The sequence below is a fragment of the Ursus americanus genome, chromosome 13 (assembly GCF_024610735.1).
Source record: "Ursus americanus isolate L20-20 chromosome 13, mUrsAme1.1.p, whole genome shotgun sequence".
In the NCBI taxonomy this organism is placed as follows: domain Eukaryota; kingdom Metazoa; phylum Chordata; class Mammalia; order Carnivora; family Ursidae; genus Ursus; species Ursus americanus.
The window spans coordinates 64,286,903-64,312,494 of record NC_142139.1 but is presented as its reverse complement, the minus strand read 5'-3'; the positions used below and the strand labels follow the sequence as shown (position 1 = coordinate 64,312,494).

The 25,592-nt window shown below is 35.3% G+C and overlaps 1 protein-coding gene across 1 annotated transcript in view; it reads left to right on the top strand.

The window, feature by feature from the left end:
• The window catches only part of FZD3 (frizzled class receptor 3), an 87,113-nt gene that overhangs the window by 21,248 nt on the left and 40,273 nt on the right, over positions 1 to 25,592 (top strand). The window contains exon 3 of the mRNA XM_045774059.2: positions 5,684 to 6,701. Within this exon, the coding sequence (XP_045630015.2) occupies positions 5,684 to 6,701 (1,018 nt within the window). The remainder of the gene's footprint in view (positions 1 to 5,683; positions 6,702 to 25,592) is intronic.

The window sequence follows — 25,592 nt, the reverse complement described above, 5'->3', positions numbered from 1 at the left end:
CAAAGATAGAAAAGGATAAAACGTTTCAATGAAGAAATTTTTAAAAGAATTCAGAAAAACAATCAAGACGTAAAGTTGATTTTTCTTCCCTCAAAAAATTTCTTTTCTGTGTATACAAGTAATGCTATTAGTAATGCAATTAGAAAATATAGAGAAGAAAATAATCATTCATTACCTCACCATTAAATGTCTTTTATGACTTAGTGGAAGTTAAATATCTGTATGATTTAAATGTGTTAATGACTAAAGTAGTTCTGTCACCTTTTTTTTTGTCATGAATTAACAAACCAGTTTTAAGAAATGTCAGATACTTTTCGGATCACTTCCAAAATATAGATTATAAGCATTTCCTAAAGATTTGATGATGTTTACTAGACAGTCTTATAGATTTGTATGAGAGAATATTATTGTTAGTAATAATGTATAGAGTAATACTGTATTTCTTATATAATAATGTTGTACCTTTTTGTATTGTGAAATATTTCAGGAATAAGGATTAATAAGATAAATGCATATGTACCTGTTGTTGTCTAACTTTATCCAGTCTTAACATTTTGTGATACTTGGTTTAGTCACTTTTTTTTTAAAGAAATAAATATTACAGGTAGAGTTGAAAGTTCCTTCCTTGGTACCCATCTTGATTTCATTCCCTTCTTTCCTCCCCAGAGATGAGGTAATAATTATGTTGACTATGTTGTTAATCATTTCTGTATTTGTTTTTATACTCTTATTATGTATATACGTATCTATAAACAATGCTAAATTTTTTTAAATGTATCTATATTTATATCTGTAGGACTGGTTCATTCCTTTTAATTGCTACATAATGGACTCTGCTGTATTAATATTCTAAAGTTATTTAGCCATTTTCTATTGATGGTCATTTAAGTTATTTCTGGGTGTTTGCTGGTATCAGTAATGCTGCAATGAATGTTCTTTTCTCCTTCATGTTAAAATTGATTTTGTCATCTAAAAATAGCCCTCGGAGGTGGGTAAAAAGCAGGTGTTGTTACTGTCATTTGGCATTTGGGAAAACTTAAGAAATAAAACGTATCAGTTTCTTAAAGTCAGCTCACTGACATTTTGCTTTCTCTTATTTGTCTACTCTATTTCCCACCTGTTTAACCTGTTTTCTTATCTAACCATTCATCTACTTTCTCCCCAAACATGTAGTGTTTACAGTCCCTCTTTTAGAAGTCTGTTAATTTCTTGATGCTTATAACAACAGTTATGAATTGCTTGGGCAGGAACTCTGTTTTATGTTTCTTGTAGCTAACTCCCATTATTTAGTGGTCTTTTTATATCAAGTTTGTAGACAAGTATAGAAATCTCATTATCATCTTCTGTTTTATGTCCTCACTATTGCCTGGCATTGACGAACTGTGAAACCTTAAATTCTGGCAAACTGGTCTTTCATAACAACTGTAATACAAGATGTGGTCTTCCACATCTTTCCTATTCTTGTTCCTACTGCTCTTGAACTTCCTGGACACTCCCAGACTTTGGTTTTTTTCCCCCCTCTCCTAATATCCGTCTTATCTCATTTATTTCCTTACTTAAGCTTTGTGGTCTATCAGTTGAAGTAACACTCCTGCTAGCAATTTCAGCTCATTCCTTCTACTGAACTTGTTCAGATTTCCAGCTGAATTGATTTAGCCCATTTCTTATAAATTAATTATGCTGTATATTTAATGATGCCAACCATAGCAGTTCTGTTTGCTGTTTGTCTTTGGCAAATTTCCAGTTTGGTCAACAGAATAATTTCTGCTTATTCCTCTCAGCACCTCTGTCAAATCTGTATCACTCACTTCAAACCCATATTTCACCTTTATTCTGTATTTCATCCTAATTCCCCTCAACCTCAGCTTGCCCTCCTTTCGTGAAGATCTTTTAAGCTATCATATGTGAACTATTCTGGTCTGCTATTTCTCAGGCTAATTATTCTTAATTTCTTTTTTTGGATCCTCTTCTTCTTTCTACCCCTTAAGTATTGGTGCTGTCCAGAGTTTCTTTTTTATTCTACATGCTTTCCCAGGATGATCTCATCTCATTCATTTTAACTCTTACTCATCTGCTGCTGACTCCTACACCTAAATCTGCAGCTTTGACATCTTCTTGCTGAGTTCCAAATCTGCTATCTAGCAGCTGTTGGAAATCCTAGCCTGCATTTGTCTCAGATACCTCAATTTTAACATGCCTAAAATTGATTTTCCTTTGCTTATTTTTTAGTTCTCTATAAGTCATCTTCTCTTCCCCCTTCATTGACCTTAGCTCCCACATCCAATCAATTATAAACTGTATTGCTTTTATCTAACTACTTTCATATCTTATTCCCACTGCCTTATCTGGTTTTATTTTATTTCTTTTTAAGATGTTTTATTATCTTTAAGTAATCTCTACACCCAACATGGGGCTCCAACTTAGAACCTAGAGATCAAGAGTCACATGTTCAACCAACTCAGCCAGCCAGATGCCCCTCCCTGCCTTACCAGGTTTTAGTTCTGATATTATTTGAATCATCTAATATCTCTGCTCTCATTTTTGCCCAAGTCTATCTTCCACACTGTTTCTGGTCATCTTTCTAATTACTTGGGTTAGGTCTATATGAATATATTTATGCAACAATCATTAACTCAACAAATATTAATGGGATGTGTCCTGTGTGCTAGGCACTAGTCTAGATGCTGAAGATAAGTAGTGAACAAAATGTAGTCTTGGTTCTTATGGAACTAAAATTCTAGTGGTGGTGGTAGTGGTGGGCGATAACAAATAGATAATGTCAGATGGTAATGAACACTAATAAGAAAAAGAATAAGATTGAGTGATAATGATAAAATATGGGAAAGTAGAAGGAGTCTTTCCTATGGAGATATTGGGGAAGACCTTTTTGATAAAGAGGCATTAGAATAGGGACCTGAATGAAATCAGAGAACAAATAATCCAGAATATAGGGAAGAATAACCAAGACATAGGAAACAGCAGTTAGTGCAAATGTTCTGAAATGGAAGCATGCTTGGATTAGTCATAGTACAAAGGAGCCAGAGAATGTGGAGCCAAGTAAATTAGGGAGAATGGAAGGATATCAGATTATCAGAAAAGTACTGGCAATAGGGTCTTTGTAGCTCTCATACAGAATTTGGATTTGACTCTTAGTGAGGTAGGAAAGCATTAGAGGACTTTGAGCAGAAGAGACATCATCATGAGCACAGGAGTGGCATGTCTGTAAAGGATCACTGACTGCTGTGTGGAAACGGAGATCAATCGGAAGACACTCCGGAAGTCCAGGAAAGAGGTATTAGTGGCTCAAACTGTACAGAGGCAGTGCAGGAAATGAGAAGATATATCATAAGGTACAATGATAGAAATTATTGGTAGGTTCTGAGGTATATATTAGAGGGAAAGGATTTCAAGGGTGACCCTACGGGTTTTGGCCTGAGCAACTAGAAGAATGGAATTACCATTTATGGAAATGGGGAAACTTAAGGAGTAGAAATCAAGAGTTTGAGTTTTGGAAAGGTTATAGAGTGAGGTGTATATATATTAAGTGGCGGTCAGATATACAAATACAGCCAAAAAAACTTTGCATGGTTTTAAATTTTATATCACTGTTTTCTCTCTCTCTCTTCTGCGACATGCTTATCTCTCCAACCTAATCTCCTCCCACAAGTCATGCACACTTCGTGCTCCAGCAATATTAAACTACCCTGTTCAAATCTCTGCCATTGCTTGCATTTCTTGCTAGAATACTGATTGACATACTACCAGAACTGTCAAATACTGACTCAAAATCCTGTATTGAGGGTCTTATTTTATGAAGTCTTTCATAATCTCATCCTTTGGAAGAATCAGTCCCTTGTATTATTTTTATTTATATAGAGTTTGCTTCATCTATCCCACTGCTGAATTTTGTATTTACAAGTTTGTATCTCCTTTTAGACTGCAGGATAGAAAGCCTGGTTTTTTGTCTTTTTATTTGTAATCCCTTACGTACTGCAGAATATAAACAAATGCTTAAATGCAATAAGTTTCTCTCATTTGGATTTATAATTCCAACTCCAGCGAAGAAAATGGATTATATTAGAAAATAAAAGATTAATCAGCTACAGCATAAGGTTATGCATGTTTTTGTCAAACTTAGTATCAATGATGGTTGCTTGGAAACTATTTGATGCATATAAACTATTAAACATCAGTTAGTGGGAGTCTGAAGGCTTAGCAGCTGATACAGGCAAGAAAATTGAGATGCAGGAAGTTCATGAGAATATTATCCTTACTCATGTCTGCACCACAAAACTGTTTTATTTGTCATGCAGCTATGACACTTTCTCAAGTCTGCAGGTCTTGTCCCTCTGGAAATTTGCTAAAATGCTAAAATGCTGAATACTGTAATATGATTTGTGGTGGTGGGAACCAAGAATTTTCTTATTTATTTGTTTATTTAAAAGATTTTATTTATTAACTGGAGCACAGGCAGGGGAGAGGGGCAGAGGGAGTGGGAGAAGCAGGTTCCCTGTTGAGCAGGGAGCCTGACACGGCTCCATCCCAGAACCCTGGGATCATGACCTGAGCCGAAGGTAGATGCTTAACTGAGCCACCCAGGCACCCCAAGAATTTTTATTTTTATTTATTTTTTAAAAGATTTTATTTGAGAGAGTGAGTGAGAGAGAGAGCACAAGTGGGGGAAGGAGCAGAGGGAGAGGGAGAAGCAGACTCCCTGCTGAGCAGGGAGCCCAGTCTGGGGCTTGATCCCAGGACTCCTGGATCATGACCTGAACCGAAGGCAGGCACTTAACCAACTGAGCCACCCAGGTGCCCCTGAATTTTTATTTTTAAAACAATGTTAAGTTTTTCTTATGTACACCAAAGTTTGAGAATAACTGAGTTAGAGAATGTAATGAATTAAAGAGAAATTAGGGGTGGTAAGAAAGAAGTAGTTGACATTAGAGACCTTAGAAGGACTGTAATTAGCCAATGTGCTAAGCAGGGAGTGAATATAAAATGGGAAGAAAAGATCTAAAAACTAAGCCACTTATAAGGATTTTTAATACCAATGTAATTAAAAACACCTTGGGCTATGGATTTGGGAAGGATTTTTAACATTTCTGCTTAAGGAAGTTCCATTGAATCTAGGGTAACTGTAGTTAAAGTTTGAGAAAAAGCTACTATTCTGTTAGAGCTATGTATTTTTTCTTTTATAATGTATGTTTATATTTTGAAATCTTATTTTAAAGTGTGCATCTTAAATACTCTATATACAGTGTTGATGGCTATGTTAGACTATTTTAATTAAAAGAATACTCTTTGGGGCACCTGGCTGGCTCAGTCAGAAGAGCATGCAACTCTTGTTCTTAGGGCTTGTGAGTTTGAGCCCCACGTTGAAGGTAGAAATTACTAAAAAAAAAAAAAACAAACAAAACAATACAAAACTTAAAAAAAAGTACTGTTTTTGAGGCCAAAACAAAATTAAATATAAAACCATATCATTTTTTGATCAACAGTGGGCAATCTAATTGTATGGCCCATAAACAAGAATCAACATTTACTTTATTCCTACTTAGTGTAATTGTACTCCAAGGATATTAGAATGAATAAGGTCATGAGTGCTAAATTTGGAAATCCAAATTGTTAGGTATCAATAGATTTCCCAATAAGTGAAAATGGTTCTCATCTTGTATTTTTTTAGGTTCCCAGATTGTGATGAGCCATATCCTCGACTTGTGGATCTGAATTTAGCTGGTGATCCTACTGAAGGAGCTCCAGTGGCAGTGCAGAGGGACTATGGTTTTTGGTGTCCTCGAGAGTTGAAAATTGATCCTGATCTTGGTTATTCTTTTTTACACGTGCGTGATTGTTCACCTCCTTGTCCAAATATGTACTTTAGGAGAGAAGAACTTTCATTTGCTCGATACTTCATAGGATTGATTTCGATCATTTGCCTCTCTGCCACGTTGTTTACTTTTTTAACTTTTTTGATTGATGTCACAAGATTCCGTTATCCTGAAAGACCTATTATATTTTATGCAGTCTGCTACATGATGGTATCATTAATTTTCTTCATTGGGTTTTTGCTTGAGGACCGCGTAGCCTGCAATGCATCTAGCCCTGCACAGTATAAGGCTTCCACAGTGACACAAGGATCTCATAATAAAGCCTGTACCATGCTTTTTATGGTACTCTATTTTTTTACTATGGCTGGCAGTGTTTGGTGGGTAATTCTTACCATCACATGGTTCTTGGCAGCTGTGCCAAAGTGGGGTAGTGAAGCTATTGAGAAGAAAGCCTTGCTGTTTCACGCCAGTGCATGGGGCATCCCCGGAACTCTAACTATCATCCTTTTAGCGATGAATAAAATTGAAGGTGACAATATCAGTGGCGTGTGTTTTGTTGGCCTCTACGATGTTGATGCATTGAGATATTTTGTTCTTGCTCCCCTCTGCCTGTATGTGGTAGTTGGAGTTTCTCTCCTCTTAGCTGGCATTATATCACTAAACAGAGTTCGAATTGAAATTCCATTAGAAAAGGAGAACCAAGATAAGTTGGTGAAGTTTATGATCCGGATTGGTGTTTTCAGCATTCTTTATCTCGTACCACTCTTGGTTGTAATTGGATGCTACTTTTATGAGCAAGCTTACCGTGGCATCTGGGAAACAACATGGATACAAGAACGCTGCAGAGAATATCACATTCCATGTCCATATCAGGTAAGGGAAACCTTGTTCTAAATTTCAGAATGTGTAATAGTGAAAAGAAGTCATATACTGTGAAGATCTAATCTTAGCTAGTTTTAAAAAATGTTTATGAACCTGTACATTAAAATTTAAAGTAAAGATAACAAACATTGTAGAAGAAATGTAATATACATGTTTCTATAAACCTCTTCCATTTAAAAGATGACTTTTAGAAGTCTAAGCTATGGGCTTTTAAGCAATTTACTTCTGTTGTCACAAAACAGTTTGCTTGGTGATTGTTTAGAAGTCTACAGGTGTGAGGGCAACAAGCACTTTACCAACTGACAAGAAGGCACCGTCTTGTGAAAATTTTACTGATGGTCCGAAGAGGAATTAATTGTTTTAACAGTGTTGCAAAAGTAGTAGAACGCAGTTGTACAAACTAGTTCATCTCTTATTGGTCTTGGTTTTTCTTTTTTGCATACTGAATACTTTATGATTTACCTTTGAATTTAAACAGGTCAGATAATCATAGTCATAGAATCATAGTATTTTAGGTCTAGAAGGAACTTTAGAGGTCATCTATTCAAGTTTCCTCATAACTTAGAGTTCTTAAACATCTATCTCATTTGAGACTTAGAAATGTTAAGTGACTTGCTTATATCCAAACTGGGATTTAGTGTTAGGAGAAGAATGTAGCAAGGAAAGTAGTTCAGAATAGTTGATGCTAAGTATTTTTCTATCTTACAACCTTCTCTAGAACCTATGCCCTTAGCTGTCATCCCCTCTTCCTTTTAAGATAAGTTTTCTTGAAAGAGCAGTCTCCATCACTGTCTCCCGTTCATCACGTTCCAGGTTAGCTGTTAAAAGTGCACCAGCCATCCTTTCATCTCCCCTGACGCTTAAGGTTTAATTACCTTTTTAAAAGTACTTATGTATTATAGATAATTTTTGTTTGTCTCTTTCCCTTGCTAGACAGTGAACTCTTTGAAAGCAAGAACTTCTTTTTTTTTTTTTTTTTAAAGATTTTATTTATTTATTCGACAGAGATAGAGACAGCCAGCGAGAGAGGGAACACAAGCAGGGGGAGTGGGAGAGGAAGAAGCAGGCTCACAGCGGAGGAGCCTGATGTGGGGCTCGATCCCATAGCGCCAGGATCACGCCCTGAGCCGAAGGCAGATGCTTAACGACTGAGCCACCCAGGCGCCCCTGAAAGCAAGAACTTCTTTTTCAAATTTCCTATTTTTGGAATACATATTCTGTAGGTTAGTAGATGATAACATTGAGAATGTGGTTGTATAGATGGAGAAAAGACATTTTTAAGAAATGGTAGGGGTGTCTGGGTGGCTCAGTTGGTTGAGCGTCCGACTCTTGGTTTTGGCTCAAGTCGTGATCTCAGGGTTGAGATCGAGCCTGCTGTGGGCTCTGCGCTCAACAGGGAGTCTACTTGAGATTCTCTCCCTCTCCCTCCTCCTCTGCCCCTCTCCCCTGCCCCTCCCCAGCTCCCCCACACTACCCCCCCTCTAAAATAAATAAATATTAAAAAAAAAAAAAAAGAAATGGGAACAGTGGTACCAGGGACAGGGAGTGTGTGATTAGCACATAATCAGTGCTGATAAATATTTAATGACTGAGAATGCCAATTTATTATTGTATAAATATTAGCTATGGGCTTTTAAAAAACAACTTATATTGAGAGACCAGAAAAAATGAATGAATGAAAATGAATTTCTTGACAGAATGAGTTATTAAAAACTCTCAATACGAATTTTCAGACCTGAAGCTAAGTAATGGCATTTGGCCTCTAATGACAGAGAAGGAGAGGGTTGAATTACATCATATGCTTTTTTATATAAGTAATCTAAGATTCCAAATATGTATTATTAGGACTATTGAAGAATAATGTTTGATTTTAAAATAATGATCTAAAAAATACCAAACCTCTCATATAGAAATTGATAAATTAGAGTAGTTGGGATGCCACTGTTTTCAGGACATTCCTAGAATTCTTTCAGCATCTTTAGAACCAGCATGAGCTGCACAAAAATATGTGTGTGTGTATATGCATTTTTTTGTGTGTGGTAATGGGTTAAAAAGTGTTTTTCATTTCCAACATACAGAAATAACATTGGAAATGAATTATTTACGATATACTGAAAAGAATGAAAATGACATTATGACAATAACATGGTTATTAAGCTGCAAACTCTGGAACACAAATCCTGGCTTCATATCTTACTTTCATTATTTACTAGCTTTATAATCTTAGGCCAACTTCACCTCTCTCTGCTTTAGTGTCTCATCTGTAAAATGAGTAATAGGATCTAATAGTATTAAGATAGTAATAGTATTAGAAACAGAAGCAGAATCTATGTCCTCGGGTTATTCTTGGGAGTATACGTGCACACGTTTAGTAGAGTGCTCAGATGTTACGTCTCATTCATTTTCTTCATTTATTATTGTTCCTGATGTTGTTATTTACATACATACATACATACATATAAATAGGGGATTTTAAAAACTATCCAGTACCAAGCTTTACCAAATGCCATATTTGCTTCAGACTTTCATTTATTTATTTTAAATTTTTAAGTAAGGTCTGTACCCAGCGTGGGGTTTGAACTCACTACCCTGAGATCAACAGTCTCACACTCTACTGACTGAGCTGGCCAGGTGCCCCTTGCGTCAGACTTTTAAAAGAATTCTTTACAGATTTGGCTGAAGCTCCCTATATACCCTTCCCCAGTCATGTTCTTCTTACTCCCTGTCCAGAGGTAACCATCATCCTGAATTTGGAGTATACCATTCCCATGAAAGTCTGTACAGCTACCAATATGAAAAACTGTTTTACAAAAATATGTAATACAATGATACCATACTATACATGTTTCTGTACTTGATTTTTTAACTTAACATTTAGTTTTTGAGATGTATTTATATTAATGTTGTAATTCATTTTTATTTATTTTTAAGATTTTTAGCTGAGAGAGCAAGCATGGGGGACAGGAGGTAGGGAGCAGAGGGAGAGGGAGAAGTAGACTTCCCGCTGAGCAGAGAGCCTGATGCGGCTGGATCCCAGGACCCTGGGATCATGACCTGAGCCAAAGGCAGATGCTTAACTGACTGAGCCGAGCTAGGTGCCCCTCTAGTCCATTTTTTTTTTTTTAAGATTTTATTTATTTATTCGACAGAGAGAGAGACAGCCAGCGAGAGAGGGAACACAAACAGGGGGAGTGGGAGAGGAAGAAGCAGGCTCATAGAGGAAGAGCCTGACGTGGGGCTCGATCCCAGAACTCCAGGATCACGCCCTGAGCCGAAGGCAGACGCTTAACCGCTGTGCCACCCAGGCGCCCCTAGTCCATTTTTTAAAATGTGTTTCCTTTTAAGGAAATTTATATTATAAAATGTTTCAAATAATAGAAGTATAGTAAATAACGTAACAAACACCTGTGCACTCATCCAAACTGCCCTGAAATCTTAACATTATATCATGTCTATCTATCTGTTTAGCTGGCTGGCTAACTATCATTAAAGACACAGTTGATGCCTGCCTCTGTTCCCTTAGGTATTCCGATAGTTTTTCCTTCTCCCTCCCCAGAAGTAACCCTTCTCATAAAGATGGTATTTATCTTTCTTCCCAATATTTTTATATTGTAGCTGAATATTTACAGATCTATAAAACTTGCTGTTTGCAAGTTTTAAAAATCCATTAGGTGAAATCATTCTGTAGCTTGTTTTTTTTTCACTCAGTTTATGTGTGTACCACTAATTTGTTCATTTTAACTGCTGTAGTCTAATATATAAATATACTTCAATTTATTCACTCATTCTTTTATGGACAAGTAGTTTCCAGTTTTTTTGCTGTTATAAACCATTTTGCAGTGAATGTTCTTTTAATACCTATCTTCCTTGAACATGTCCAAGAATTTCCATGAGGTATATACCAGAAAGTGAAATTGTTGCATTGTAAGATATAGACATCATCAAACCAAATGGTTATTTTAACTTACACTCACAGTTGAGTATGAATTTCCCATTTTCCCCATCACGGTGTTCTCAGGCTTTTAAGGTTTTGCCAACCTTTAAAACAATATCTCAATCCCATAGTAATTTGTATTCCCTTTGTAAGGTTGAAGATGTTTTCATAGGTTTATTGGCCATTTGGGGTTTCTCTTCTGTGATTTTGCTCATTTGCTACTTTGTCCATTGCTGTTAGGTTATTTACTTTTTTTTTTTTTTTTTAAGATTTTTTTTTTATTTGAGAGAATGAGTTCATGAGCATGAGCAGGGAAAGGGGCAGAGGGAGAGAGAGAATCCGAAGCAGATTCTGTGCTGAGTGAGGAGTCCGATGTGGGGCTCCATCCCAGGACCCTGAGGTCATGACCCGAGCCAAAATCAAGAGTCAGACACTTAACCAACTGAGCCACCCTGGTGCCCCTAGACATTTTTAAAATTTGATTTTTGACTCATATCTCTAATCCCTTGAAATGTATTTTTTCTACATTATGAAGAACATAATTTTATTTTTTCATATGAATCAAGCACTATGGTTTCTGCACCATTTATCAAATAGCACATCTAAATTGTAATGCAACCTCTGTCATATTCAAGTTCCATTTTAGGCTCTCTCTTTGGTTCCATTGGTCTATTTCTATAACTTTGTGTTAATCCACATTTCCCCTCCTTTGCTCTTCAAAATTATGTTAACCATTCTTGCCACTTTTGTATGTGAATTTTAGAATCAGTTTATCCATGAAAAACATGTTGGCATTTTGATTGAAATTATTTTTTATTTTAAGTGAATTTGGGGGAAATTGCCATCATTGTAATACTGAGTTTTAGTATTTTTTTGTTTATTTATGTATTTATTCATTTATTTGTTGTGGGTACCTTAAAATTTTTGTTGTAATTGCGAATGGGATCTTTTCTCTGTTTTTAAATTGATTATTGCTGGTGTACAAGAATGCCAGTAACTGAATTCATGTATTGATCTTGCATTGAGCATCCCTGCTGAACTCTTTTGTTAATTCTAATTGTGTGTAAATTATTTTAGATATTATTTGTAGAAGTACTGTTGTCTGCAAAAAGGACAGATTTGTCTTTTCGTTGCTTTCCATTTCTTATGTTTTAAGATTTTTGCTTCTGTACTTATAAGTAAGATTGTGATAATTTTTTCTTGTATTGTCCTTGTCCAATTTGGGTATCAAGGTTATAACAGCTTCATAAAGTGAGGTTTGTTTGTTTTGGTTTTTTTAAAACAATTTTTACAGTAAGTAGGGTCTATTTGCTCTTTGAAAGGGTTGGTATATCCTTCCTCCTCTTAAAAACTCTGTCCTAAGATCTTTAAAGTAAGGAGAGAGAAGTTGTGGAAGACACTAGGTTTTTTAAACTATTATTTCAATTTCTTAAATAGTAATAGTTTAATTCAGGTGTTTTATTTCTTATAAAGCATTTTGTTAATCTTATTTTTTAGAAGATTATTTTATCTAACTTTTCAAATGCATTAGTGTCAAGTTATTCATATATTTTTTGTTTTGTAAATTTTTACCATTTTTGGGGGTTTCTAATGTATGTTTCCTTTATTCCACCTTGATCAGTCTTGCTAGAGGATTATCTTTTTAATTCAGTTATTTCTATTCTTATTTTCTTACTAATGCTTCTCTTAGAATTATTTTTTCTAAATTCTTAAAAGCTTAACTCATGCATTTTCAGTATTTCTAAATCTTTAAAGTGCATTTGATAGTCACTCTAAGTTTAACCAAAAAACTATTATTAACCATGTTGGTTGTTCATTCATTTTGTTTCCCATACTTGGCATCAAACATCTTTGTGATTTTATTTACTTATTCTTTGGAGAACCTTTAATTAGTTCAAGTTAGGGAATCTCTTGGGTTTTTTTTTTTTTTCATTAAAGTTTTCCTAAACCTGATGGAAGAACTGTTTTTCACACTAACACCTCATGGATTAATAATACTCATATACAGACATTGTTTTTTTGTTTTTTTGTTTTTTTAATTTCCTGCAATATGTATTTTTCCCCCCCAGAATTAGTATTAACCTTTTTCTTCAGCACAGTAGTTCAGAGGCTGTTCTGGAAGATAATGCAGGTATGATTAAAGCTTTATTGTGTGTGTGAATCCCATTAATTCCCTTGTGACTCCTGCTTTTCAGTCTTGCTTAAGTAATAGATGTTGAATTAAATCTGACTTGTTTAAGGGGTGCCTGAGTGGCTCAGTTAGTTAAGCGTCTGCCTTCGGCTCAGGTCATGATCCTAGATTGAGCCCCACGTTGGGTTCCCTGCTCAGTGGAAATTCTGCTTCTCCCTCTCCCTCTGCCTCTTTCCCCTTCTTGTGCTCTCTCTCTCTCTCACTTGCTCTCTATCTCTCTCAATTAAATAAAAATAAAATCTTTAAATCTGACTTGTTCAAAAAAAGAAGATGCTGTAGGCTCAGTCAGTTGAGTGTCCTCTGACTCTTGATTTCAGCTCAGGTCATGATCTCAGGGTCGTGGAATGGAGCCCTGTGCCGGACTCCACACTAGGAGTGGAGTCTGCTTAAGAGTGTCTTTCTCCCTCTCCCTCTGCCCCCCCCCCAAAAAAGAAAGAAGAAAAAAGTGCTGTAAATATGAACTCTTAATTATATAAACTTCATCGTGGTTAAAATATATTATCTTACTTGATATCTGCAACAGTCTTATGAAATAGGTGGTATGGCTTCATTTCTGCCACTTTAATGGGAGGAAGTTGAACCAGTAAGAAATAATATGACTTACACAGAGTCACATTAACAAAGTGCTTCAGGGGCAGCAAGCTATAGCCCACTGACAAACAATAGGGCCAGCCATCTAGGTTGGGTTTTTTTTCTTTTTTAGTTGTGGTAAAATATCCCCATTAAATGATAAGATTTACCATTTTAACCGTTTTTAAGTATATCGTTCTGTGGCATTAAGTACATTCACGTTGTGTAGCCATCTCTAGCTCCAGAAACTTTTTCATCTTAAGCTAAAACTCTGTACCCATCCATCAATAACTCCCATTCTTCCCTGCCTCCCAGCCTCTGGCAGCCATCATTCTACTTTATGTCTCTATGAATTTGGCTAGTCTAAATACTTCATATAAGTGGAATCATACAATATTTGTCCTACTTTATGATTTTTTAATATTCAAGTATTAGAATTTTTGTATTAGTTTTAATTCAGAATTTTACTTTAGAGGAATCTCTACAGATTTGTGAATTGAGCACCAGAGATAATTAAATTCCTATTTGAAGTCATATCTGCACATAATTGAACAAGATTTGCTATCGCTATCACGGAGCATACCTAAAAGAATACCTATCAGGCTCTGATAATTATTCCTAATGAGAAATTTTTTAAGGGTAGTAAGCAATGATGTTATCCTTAGAGTAGTCTCCTCAGGGGACTTAACATAATATTTGAATATGTTTCTTTAAAATCGGTAAGGTTACTTAATAGTTATTTTGCATATTACTGAAGTTTTCAAATATCTAAAAAATGGGTTTATGGGGATGCTTGGGTGGCTTAGTTGGTTAAGTGTCTGCCTTCGGCTCAGGTCATGATCTCAGGGTCCTGGGATCAGTCTCCGCATGGGGCTCCTTGCTCAGCAGGGAGTCTGCTTCTCCCTCTCCCTGCTGCTCCCCCTGCTTGTGCGTGTTCTCTCTCTCTCTCTGACTCTCTCTCTCTGACAAATAAATAAAATCTAGAAAAAAAAATGGGTTTGTGAAGTAGTTGATCACATTGTTTCAGAGTACTAATTAGATTTAATGCAAATTGCATGTATTTAATTAATTTGAAGAAAAATGGCCTGATATAGTCTTCTAAAATATTTAAAATACTTTGTACCAGCTGTTTATTTAGCAAGAATGCTTTTTAAAAATGTATTAAATAATACTTGAGAAAGTAAAATTTAATGCCTGAATCCAGAATTAATTATGAAATATAGCCTGAGTTGTCAGAATAATGCATATTTTACAGCTTAAAATCAGTAGGGCTTATTCCTAGAATATGTTTCCATCTTAAGTATTATTTTAAGAACACAGTAGTTCTCCAGGTACTTGGGGAGTTGTGTTTTTTTTTTCTTTAAAAATAATTCCCTATATTTATTTAGTGCCTTCTAAGAAGCTTAAAGCATTTTATAGAAGAGTTAAAGTTTCAAAGATTGTTACTATTTCTAGAAAATTATTTGAATATAATATATTGGTTAAAAAATGGGCTTTAAAGTCATAAGCTGGGTTTATGTCCTGCCTCTAATAGTCTGAGCTTCAATTCCTTATGTAAAACACAAGAAATAATGGGTTAAATATAGTAATATCTACCTCCTGGGTAGGTACTAATCATGAAGATTAAATGCTATATTAAATTTAAACCTTGTACTAGAGGGCCTTGCACTAAGGAAATTTTCAATATTCTGTGGTTACAAGTACATAATTATTGAGGTTTGAAGGAGGATTATTCCTATCCTTCATTTTTTTCTTCTAAGCGTTGATTTTCAGAAGAAAACTTTTCCTTTCCTAAAGTGCCTCTTCATTTTTTCCCTCTCTTCCATCCATCTAATTCAGTGCTCTATGTGCCAGGGAATTTTGGTTCTAGAACCTGTGTTTCGATAATAGAAATATGTTACCATAATACAAGCAGCTTAGCTGAGGCTGTCACATTCACATTAGAGCCATTTGTAGAATTCTGGGAAAAAAATTTTTTTATAGAAAACAAACAAAAAATATTATTTGTATTCTTTCAGTCACACAAGGGAACCCATCTGTTATTTATCTAGTCTTGATCCAGAAAAATACAAAAATGGCAGAATAATGTCAAATCTAACTTGTTATGATTTTAGCTTCATTTTCTAATAAGAGCACTTCCCTTTACCATGCAATTCCAAAAGGGATCAGCAATTTGTATGAAAGGACCATGGGAGAAATGGGTATGTTTTACACTTCCCACGTTAGCAACAGTGAGTAATTCTATGTAAATATATAGTACTACTAATCTTTTTTTCTGCTCCTAATTTTTAAAGTGGTAAATATGTTGCCTGTGAGTTCCTAGCACCAAATCATTTTTTCCTCAAATATGTTCAGTGTCTATAGTATAGGAAAAGAGTGAGAATTCCCTGAAAAAAAAAATATTCTAAATCAGGGGCGCCTGGATGGTGCAGTAGGTTAAGCATCCAACTCTTACTTTCGGCTTAGGTGGTGATCTCAGGGTTGTGAGATAAAGCCCTGCATCAGACTCCATGCTCAGCGTGGAGTCTGCTTAAGACTTTCTCCCCACTCTTTCCATCCCTCCCCCGCCCAAAATAAATAAATACTTAAAAATATATATATATGTATGTATTCTAGATCTCTTATAGGAAAATATAAAATATATAAATAGAACAGTAAAGAATATTAATAAAACATGCTATTATATACAGGTTGTAAAATGCTGTCCCATGGCACTTTTGGATAAATATATTAAAACCTACAAGTTGCTATTATTCTGGCTTCTGTTACACATAATAGCCTAAGTTCAGTGTCAGTCTTATTTGCAGACATATCTGGTGTCCAAATTGTTGACACCTTTTTAAGAAAAATTCAAGGTACTTGCCACAGTCTACAGCAGGACATAGCAAACTTTCTATAAAAGGTCAAATAGTAAATATTTTAGTCTTTGTTCGCTATTGTTTTTTTTTTTTTTTAAACTACTCAGCTATGCTGGCGTAATACAAAAGCAGCCATAGACAGTATGTAAACAAATGAAGTTCTAGTAAAGCTTTATTTACAAAAACAGAATTGTGGCAGATTTGGTCTGTAGGCTGTAGTTTGCCAACTGCTGATCTACAACAAACATTCTGTATCACCTCTGATAACTTTATAACAGTAAATGGTGACCTGTGGTGTTTTTCTGTCCCATGTAAATTGTCACTGTTTCCTTCTCATTACTGCTTTTGAGAGTCATTATTTTACTGAACTGCAAAATGCCATTACAGATATTCAATACAGGGGCACCTGGCTGGCTCAGTTGGTAGAGCATGTGACTTTTTTTTTTTTTTTTTTTTTTTAAGATTTTATTTATTTGACAGAGGGAGAGGCAGGCAGAGGGAGACGGAGAAGCAGGGAGCTGACCAGGGAGCCCGACTCGGGGCTCAATCCCAGGACCCTGAGATCATGACCTGAGTGACCTGAAGGCAGACGCTCAACCCACTAAGCCACCCAGGAGCCCTGAGCATGTGACTCGATCTCAGTCATGAGTTTGAGCCCCATGTTAAGTGTAGTTAACTTTAAAAAAAAAAATTCAATATAATCTATCTATTACAGTGATAAATTAGCTACTACAGTGATACAATAGCACTATTTTATCACTGTAATAAATACAAATAAATTTTAGTATGTCACTGTAATAAAGACGTGCCAATAAATCTTATTTCCAGTAGTCTTTGAAGGCATCACCATATCATTTTAGGGAAATAATTTCAGTAGTTTATGGAAATAGTAAAATAGAAAGCAACATAATGTAATAATTACAGAAGCTTCTAGTTATTAAGTATACTGTGCACCAGGTCCTGTATTCAGCAAATTTATACACATAACTGATTTAATCCTCAGAATAGCCCAGTAAGTTAGATTGTACTGAATTTTACAAATGAGGAAAATGAGTCTCATGTAATTTTACAACTTACCCAAATTCATACAGTGATAGAGCTGGGATGTGAATTGTCTTTCTGATTCCAAAGCCCACAGTTTTACATCACTTTACACCTCTTCTTATGCAAAAAACAAAAACCACTTTTATATGTGTGAGTATTTGGGAGACGTTCTAGTTCTGGCTTTATCTCTGATTAACTTTGTATCTTTAGACCACTCAATTTGTAATTTCTTCATCTCTAAGGTTAGGGATCAGATTGAATAATCTCTAATGTTCTTATCAGTCTAGTATTAAATGAATCTAGAAACTTTTCTCCCATAAGCCACAGTTTCTTTTTTCCCTTCCTATGTAAAACTCACTCATTAATGCAACAACCATTTATTACAGATATCTAACATTTGGGCATATTGATAGTTGCCGAGGAAGCAACAGTGCTAAAATACAGCTTCTACCCTGAAGGAATTCATTAGCCCAGTAGGAGAAAATCAGTATGGAAACCAGATAATTCTGTGACTGAAGTGAGTTCTTACTCTTTTGTTCCTTTAAAAAAATATGGAGAAATCTAGTGAAAACATCTTAAATATGATATGGATTATTTTATAGCTAAAAATAAAGTTGTTTAGTAAGCATACAAAGATTAATTTAGAAGAGTGTATTTACTTTCCCAGCATGTCCAATCAGACCAAGTTAAAATATGTCTCTTTGTAAGTTGGGTAGGGCAATACTTCCTGAAGTCCTAAAGTTTAAAAGTGACCAGATAATCACTTTAACAGTTTCTTAGATAAATGTTTTATCATCTTAACCTTCATTATTTTTTTTAAAGATTTTATTTATTTATTTGACAGAGAGACAGCCAGCGAGAGAGGAAATACAGGCAGGGGGAGTAGGAGAGGAAGAAGCAGGCTCTCAGCGGAGGAGCCTGATATGGGGCTCGATCCCAGGACTCTGGGATCACGCCCTGAGCCGGAGGCAGACGCTTAATGACTGAGCCACCCAGGCCCCTATCATCTTAACCTTCAAATAAAATATAGCACTTCAATCTCAGGGGTAACTATGGAAAAAATTAAAATAAGTGATGTCTTAAATTTACCACCAAATACAACCACTATGCATGCAAATACATGTTCTTATATGAACATTACAGTATATTTTGCATAGCTGATAGAGAATGTTGGGTATAATTCGAAAGCCCAAACTTTTGACTAGCTGCTTACAGTCATGTTTTTTGCAAAGGGATGTGTGTGTGTCCGTTTATCTATATAGAGGATTTCCTCTTGCCCTTTTGAACAAGATAAAAGCCAAAAGAACTGGCTTATAAATTTGCCCAGGGTGGACTTCTGGTCTTCTCAGGTTTACCACTTTCACCATAATTGGAGAGAGTGAGTGAAGATCTGAAAATGTAACTTCTATCTAAGGCCTAAAGCTGAGCCTTCATAAACTACCCTTCTCTATGCTTATTTTCTTCCAGATCCCTCCCTAATTCTAATAGCCCTTCCAATGGAAAGGACACATCAGCAAGGGAAAAAAGAGAAAGAGGATTATTAGAGTTTTCACCCAATCCTTCTCAGTTATTTTCCTTCTCCTACAAAATGTTCATCTGTTGGTACAGTGGCTTATTTGTCCTCTCTGAGGATTGTTCTTGGCCCATATCAGACACCTTTCTGTAGAGGTAGAACCAGGAAGTGAGACTTGAGCTCCCTCACGACTTTTCAGAATTGCTGGCTTGCTAGGTTGGAGGATATTTCCCAAGCCTTCTATAAAGCAAACTGATGACCAGTGAATGTTGGATGCTTCTGGAAGACTATTTTCTGGAATACCTGCAGACTTCTCTTCCTTACCAGTAGTTATGTGTTAATGGTATTTATTATGTCTATTCTAAATTCATTATATTTATCTAGAACCTGTTTATGTTAGGTAGTATGTGTTACTTCAATATGAAGTTGAATTAAATATTAGGTAAATCAGTGAAGAATGGTTTGGAAAAGAAAGCATTTTCTTTCTTTTTTTCTTTTTTAAGATTTATTTTCGAGAGATACAGGGTGAGTGGGGGGAGGGCCAGGGAGAGAAGGAGAGAGAATCCTTAAGCAGATTCCCTGCTGAGTGGGGAGCCCAACACAGGGCTCCATCCCAGGACCCTGAGATCATGACCTAAGCTGAAATCAAGAGTCGGACACTTAACCGACTGAGCCACCCAGGTGCCCCAAGAAAGCATTATTTTCATGAAAACTAAGTTGATTGCTTTGGAAAGACTTGATGAAATCAAGTTTTTTTTAAAAAGATGATTATTGAAGTTAATATAGGCAAGATGAACTGTTAAAGATCTGGTTGAGGGGATTGTAAAAATCTAGGATTTGCACATAGATTGCTTTATGAATATTTGAATGCTCCGTTCACTTTAGAGAAATAGAAACTGGAAATCATGGATGGTGATAAGGTTGTAGAATGTAAGAAAAAGCTGAATAATAATTAGCAGATGAGCAATTAAAGAAAAAGCCTTGACCTTACATCAGGTGTTTAACTATTTTAAGTTCAAAGAAATATTTTGTGTGTGATTTTTTTTTAATACTAATGACCTGCCTGATCACGTCAAATATGAAATCTTCCATTTTATGTCCTTTAGTGAATCACAGATATTCTCTGTCAGTGACTTTATGTTAAGGTCATTGAGTTCACTAATATTTTGTGAGTTTGCTAAAGAAAGAGCTCTAACAAGTTTGTCTTCAAGTAGAGCATTAGCAAAATTAAAAATACACTCCACTTCCTAATGACAGTAAGACTTCTGACAATATGCCTGAATGGAAGCATCACCAATAAAACCTGAACCAATGAAATCTGGGAAGAACACATTATTTGAGACATCACCGATCTTACATGACTTAGGAGAGATCTCTAGTGGTTCCCCACTTCAAAAATAATTATTAGTTGGAGCCAGCACAGTAAGGAGTTAGGGCTGGTCAGACAGGGGTTCTCAGGCAGACAGGAGAGGAAGGGTTGCCTGAGTGTGGTGGTTGGTGGTAGAAATTGAGACCTGGGCCAGCTGGGAAGTTAATGTTAAGAAAGGGAGTCAAGTACTCTCGTATGAGCCCTAGATCACCCAGGTCAGAGGTTGAAGTGTTTGCAAGTTAGTTATACCTCTTGCCAATCAGCAGAAGCAAATTCTTTCTGCAGAATTCCCACTGATTAACCAAAGAGCTCACAATATAATGCTACCAAACACAAGAGAAAACAAGCCCCTATGATTGACAGTCATTGGATAGAACAACATCAAACTTAGAACCACAGATACTGAAATTGTGAGATACTGAATAAGTATGTAGTATTTATAGAAATAACAGATATAGTCAAAAAGATGACCAATCTGCAAGAAAGTAGTTGGAATAAATAAGTTTTTTTTTTTAAATTAGACATCTAGGAACATAATTTTTGAAATAGAAACTCAACAAACTCAAGATTAACTCTGAAATGCAAAACAACAGTTTAAACTGCTCTTTGAAGAGAAATTTAGTGAACTAGTGTAGGTGAAAATAAAGTTATCCAGCATGCAGCAAGAGAGACAAGGAAAAAATGAAAGTGATATTAAGAGAAATAGAGGACAGAATGAAAAGTCCTAAAAAGAGGTTAATTGGAGTCCCAGGAGTAAGTTCCTAGAGGAGAAAACGGTGATAATGCAGAAGAGACAATATTTAAGGAGATAATGGCTACAGATTTTCCAAAACTGCTATCATGTGAATCCACAGATCAAGGAAGTACTATATAGCCCTAGCAAGATAAATAAAAAGAAAAAAACACTTCTGTGAAATTTTGGGGGGAAAACAGACAGAAACCTTGAAAATAATCACAGAGAAAGGACAGATGATCAAAAACAACAATAACAAAAAAGACCAACAGAACAATAGAGTCCTCAACAACAATGAAAGCTAAAAGACAGTATAATATTATCTTTAAAATATGGAGAGAAAAAAATTTCAACCAGCATCTTGCACCTTGTGAAACGTGTGGTAAACATGGAGATGCACTGCCAGATCCCCTTCAAAGAAAACTTGCTGCTCAATTGCAGGACGTATGGTTAGCAGATACCCTTCAGCTGCAGGAAGCTGCCTTATCTGACTTCATGCCCTTCCTGAGATGGCCTGCAACTAGCGATTGTTGGATGGGCTAAGATGGCCTGGCTGTTGGCCCAACATGGGAGCTTTTGAAGGTTATTATTTGCTCCAGGGCTCCCTACCAGTTTGTAGAGGCTTGTCTGAGAATTCACGGCAGGCAGATCACTTCTTCCTTTGCCCAGTCCTGCTTCTACCCCTTTCCTTCACAGGTCTCTTCCTCATAAACATCTTGTGCACGAAAATTCATCTCTGCATCTTCTGGAGAATTCAATGTGTTCTCAAGAACAGTGATGAAATGAAGCCATTTCCATATAAACAAAAATTGAGAGTCTATCACCAAGAGATTTGTACTAAAGGCATTTCTAAAGGTTTTATTTCAAGATTCTTCTTGAAAACGATCTCTGAAGGATAGTAGGAGATGAAAGAAAAATGATGAAATAGAATTGCATATAAAGCTAAACAAATACTGTTTCTATAAAATATTAGTAACAATGCGTAATTTGGGGGTTTAAAATATATACCTAAAGTCCAGTAGAAAAAAAGGACAAATGTATATATAGACCTGAATTGGATTAATGCTTCAATCAATGAATTGCATCAGAAATCAATTAATGGGGGTACCTGTGTGGCTCATTTGGTTAAGCGGCCTATTCTTGATTTTGGCTTAGGTCATGATCTCAGGGTTGTGCCCTCTGTGCTGGTTATGGAGCCTGCTTAAGATTCTCTGTTTCTCCCTGTACTCCTCCCCACCCCACCCTGCGTGCTGTCTCTAAAGAAGTAAATCAGTCAATGGTGATCTGGAATCCCTGATAAAATGCCCTCCCTCCCTCCACTCTTTTTTTTGCTTTCTCCCCATCCTAGGCCTCTTGTTCTTTAGGGTTTTTTTTTCCCTGATTGTTTTTTAATTTAATTTTTTGAATAGATGATGTCTTAGCATGATTAATAATGTTAAAAATATATAGTGAAAAACATTATTTCTGCTTATGTTCCTCATATTCTCAATTTTCATCCCTTCTTTATAGTTACTTGTATATAGTTCCAGAATTTCTTTTTCCATGAGACTGTTTTGAGAAATAAAAGTCCTAAGATACTTAAAAGCTCAGCACACAGTAAGAAGTCACTAAATTTAATTCCCTTCTTTCCTTAACCATTTTATGACCTTAAGACCCAGAAAGCAAACTAACCATGTATTTTGCTGCTAAATGTCATAACTTTTTTGCTTTATACCTGTAAACTTAAATTAGAACCATAAAACCATATATCATGCATGTCATAGTCTTAATGAAAACTTCAAAGAGCTTTCCTAGCCTTGACCTAAAACTAATAGAGAAGGAAAAATATTTTTTAAAGTGAGTATGATTAATAGAAACTCATGCTTTCTGGAAAGTTATTCTGGAGTTTCAGAATATATTCATGAAATTAAAAAGTTTGGTTGTGCCTATTTTTTCCAAAATGAAAAGTTGTATTAAGTATTATAAAAATGTGAGACTGGGGCACCTGGCTGGCTCAGTCAGTGGAGTGCACAACTCTTGATCCTGGGGTTGTGGGTTCGAGCCCCACATTGGGTGTAGAGATTACTTCAAAAAAAAAAAAATCCAAAATCTTAAAAAAAAAAAAAATGAAATCAGTTTTTTTAAATTGAGGTATAATTGACATACTAGTTTCAGGTGTACAGCATAATGATTCAATGTTTGTATATATTGTGAAAGGATCACCACAATAAGTCTAACATTCATCACCATACATAATTATAAAAAATTTTTCTTGTGATGAGAATTGTTAAGATTTACTCTCAGATTCCAGATATGCGATACCATGTTATTAACTGTAGTCACCTTTGTTGTATGTTACATCCCCATGACTTTTCTATTTTGTAACTGGAAATTTGTACCTTTGACCTGCTTCACTCATGTCTTAACTACCAATCTGTTCTTTGTTATCTGTGAGCTTGGTTTTTTGTTGTCGTTGGATTCCACATATAAGTGAGATCATATGTTATGTGTCTTCCTGTGTTTGATTATTTTTTATCTAGCATGATGCTCTCAAGGTTCATCTATACTGTCACAAATGGCAAGATTTTATCCTTTTTTAAGGCTAATGTGTGTGAGTGTGTGTGTACTTGTGTACACACACCACATTTTCTTTATCCATTCATCCATCAGTGGACACAGGTTGTTTCTATGTCTTGATATTGTGAATAATGCTTCAGTGAACACGGGGATGCATATATCTTTTCAAGTTAGTGTTTTCACATTCTTTTGAGAAATACTCAGAAGTGGAATTGCTGGATAATATGGAAGTTCTATTTTTAAGTTTTTGAGGAACTTCCATACTGTTTTCCATTGTGTCTGTACCACTTTACATTCCCACCAGCAGTGAACAAGGGTTTCCTTTTCTCCCATCCTTGCTGACACATTATCATCTTTTTGATAATAGTCCAACAGGTGTGAGTTGGTATTGTGGTCTTTATTTTCATTTCCCTGATATCAGTTGATGTTGAGCATCTTTTCATGTACCTGTTGGCCATCTGTAAGTCTTTAGAAAACTATTCAGATCTTCTGCCTATTTTTAAATTAGATTGATTGTTTTGCTCGTAAGTCATCTGAGTTATTTATGTATTTTGAATATTAATCCCTTATCAGCTCTATGACTTGCAAATATTTTCTCCTATTCAGTAGGTTGCCTTTTCTTTTTGTTGATGGTTTCCTTTGCTGTACAGAAGCTTTTTAGTTTGCAACTTGTTTAGTTTTGCTTTTGTTAACTTTTGCTTTTGACGTCCGATCCCCAAATTCATCACCAAGACCAATGTTAAGGAGCTTACTGCCTATGTTTTCTCCTAGGAGTTACATGGTGTCAGATCTTACATTCAAGTCTTTAATTCATTTTGAGTTAGTTTTTGTGTATGGTTTAAGATAGTGGTCTAATTTCTTTCTTTTGAATGTGACTGTCTAGTTTTCCTGGCACTATTTATTGAAGAGACTATCATTTCCCCACTGTATATTCTTAACTTTTTTGTTGTAAGTTAATTGACCATGTATGCATGGGTTTATTTCTGGGCTCTTTGTTCTGTTGATCTGTGTGTCTGTTTTTATGTCAATACCATACTGTTTTGATTGTGGTAGCTTTGTAATATAGTTTGAAATCAGGGAGCATGATGCCTCCAGCTTTATTCTCCTTTCTCAGGATTGCTTTGGCTATTCAGAGTCTTTTGTGGTTCCAAACAAATTTTAGGATTATTTATTCTATTTCTGTGAAAAATGCCGTTGGAATTTTGATAGGGATTGTGTGTTTATAGATTACTTTGGGCATTATGAACATTTTAATAATATTAAATTTTCCAGTACGTGGGCACAGAATACCTTTCCATTTATTTGTGTCTTGCATTTCTTTCATTAATGTCTTATTTTCTTAATCTGTAAATCATGAGATTGCAGAACAATTTTGAGGAGTTTCAAAGAACTCATTTCAGAATGTGGTCTGTCCCCTAAATAGTTTTTGTAAGGCTGAGGAAGTTGATCTGCTGTGATAATGCTTGGCAAAGTCTAAACCATGTTTTCTGTTTCATTATTTTATACATAATAACAAACTAATTTATTTTCTTCAGTTCATATTTGGAACTTTTCAGAATGATTTACCCTTTATTTTTTGGGGGGAAAACTAGTTTATTTTTTTAATCTAAAAAAGAAGGATTATGTTTTTTACAAGACGAATGAGCATCATTATATGGTGAATGAAGATTAGAATTCTTTATGTGCGTCAAGATTAAATATAAATTCTACAAAATTTTTAACTATTGGTTTCCCAGTTATTATTGCATACATATTGTAAAATATATGTATGTACGAAGTGTACTTTTCCACTTTCTAGTTATTTCTAATTTATAAGACTAAAGTGACATCAGAGTGGTGATTATTTTTTTCCCTCAGGTATAATTTGCATGAAAATTCAAGGTGGTGTCCTTTGCTAATCAAATGTAACTTCTGAAGAAGTGAAATTTTCTATTTCATAATACCATCAAAAGAAAGAAATAGTAGAATACAATGAGAAACTATTATTTTTGTTTTCATTTTAAGTTCTTGAATAAATTTTGGCTTTAAGCCTTTTTTTTTTTTTTACCTCATTTGTGAGTTTCTATGAAGTTAAATAAGAGTTGCAGTATATCCAGATGTCATGATTTTTGAGA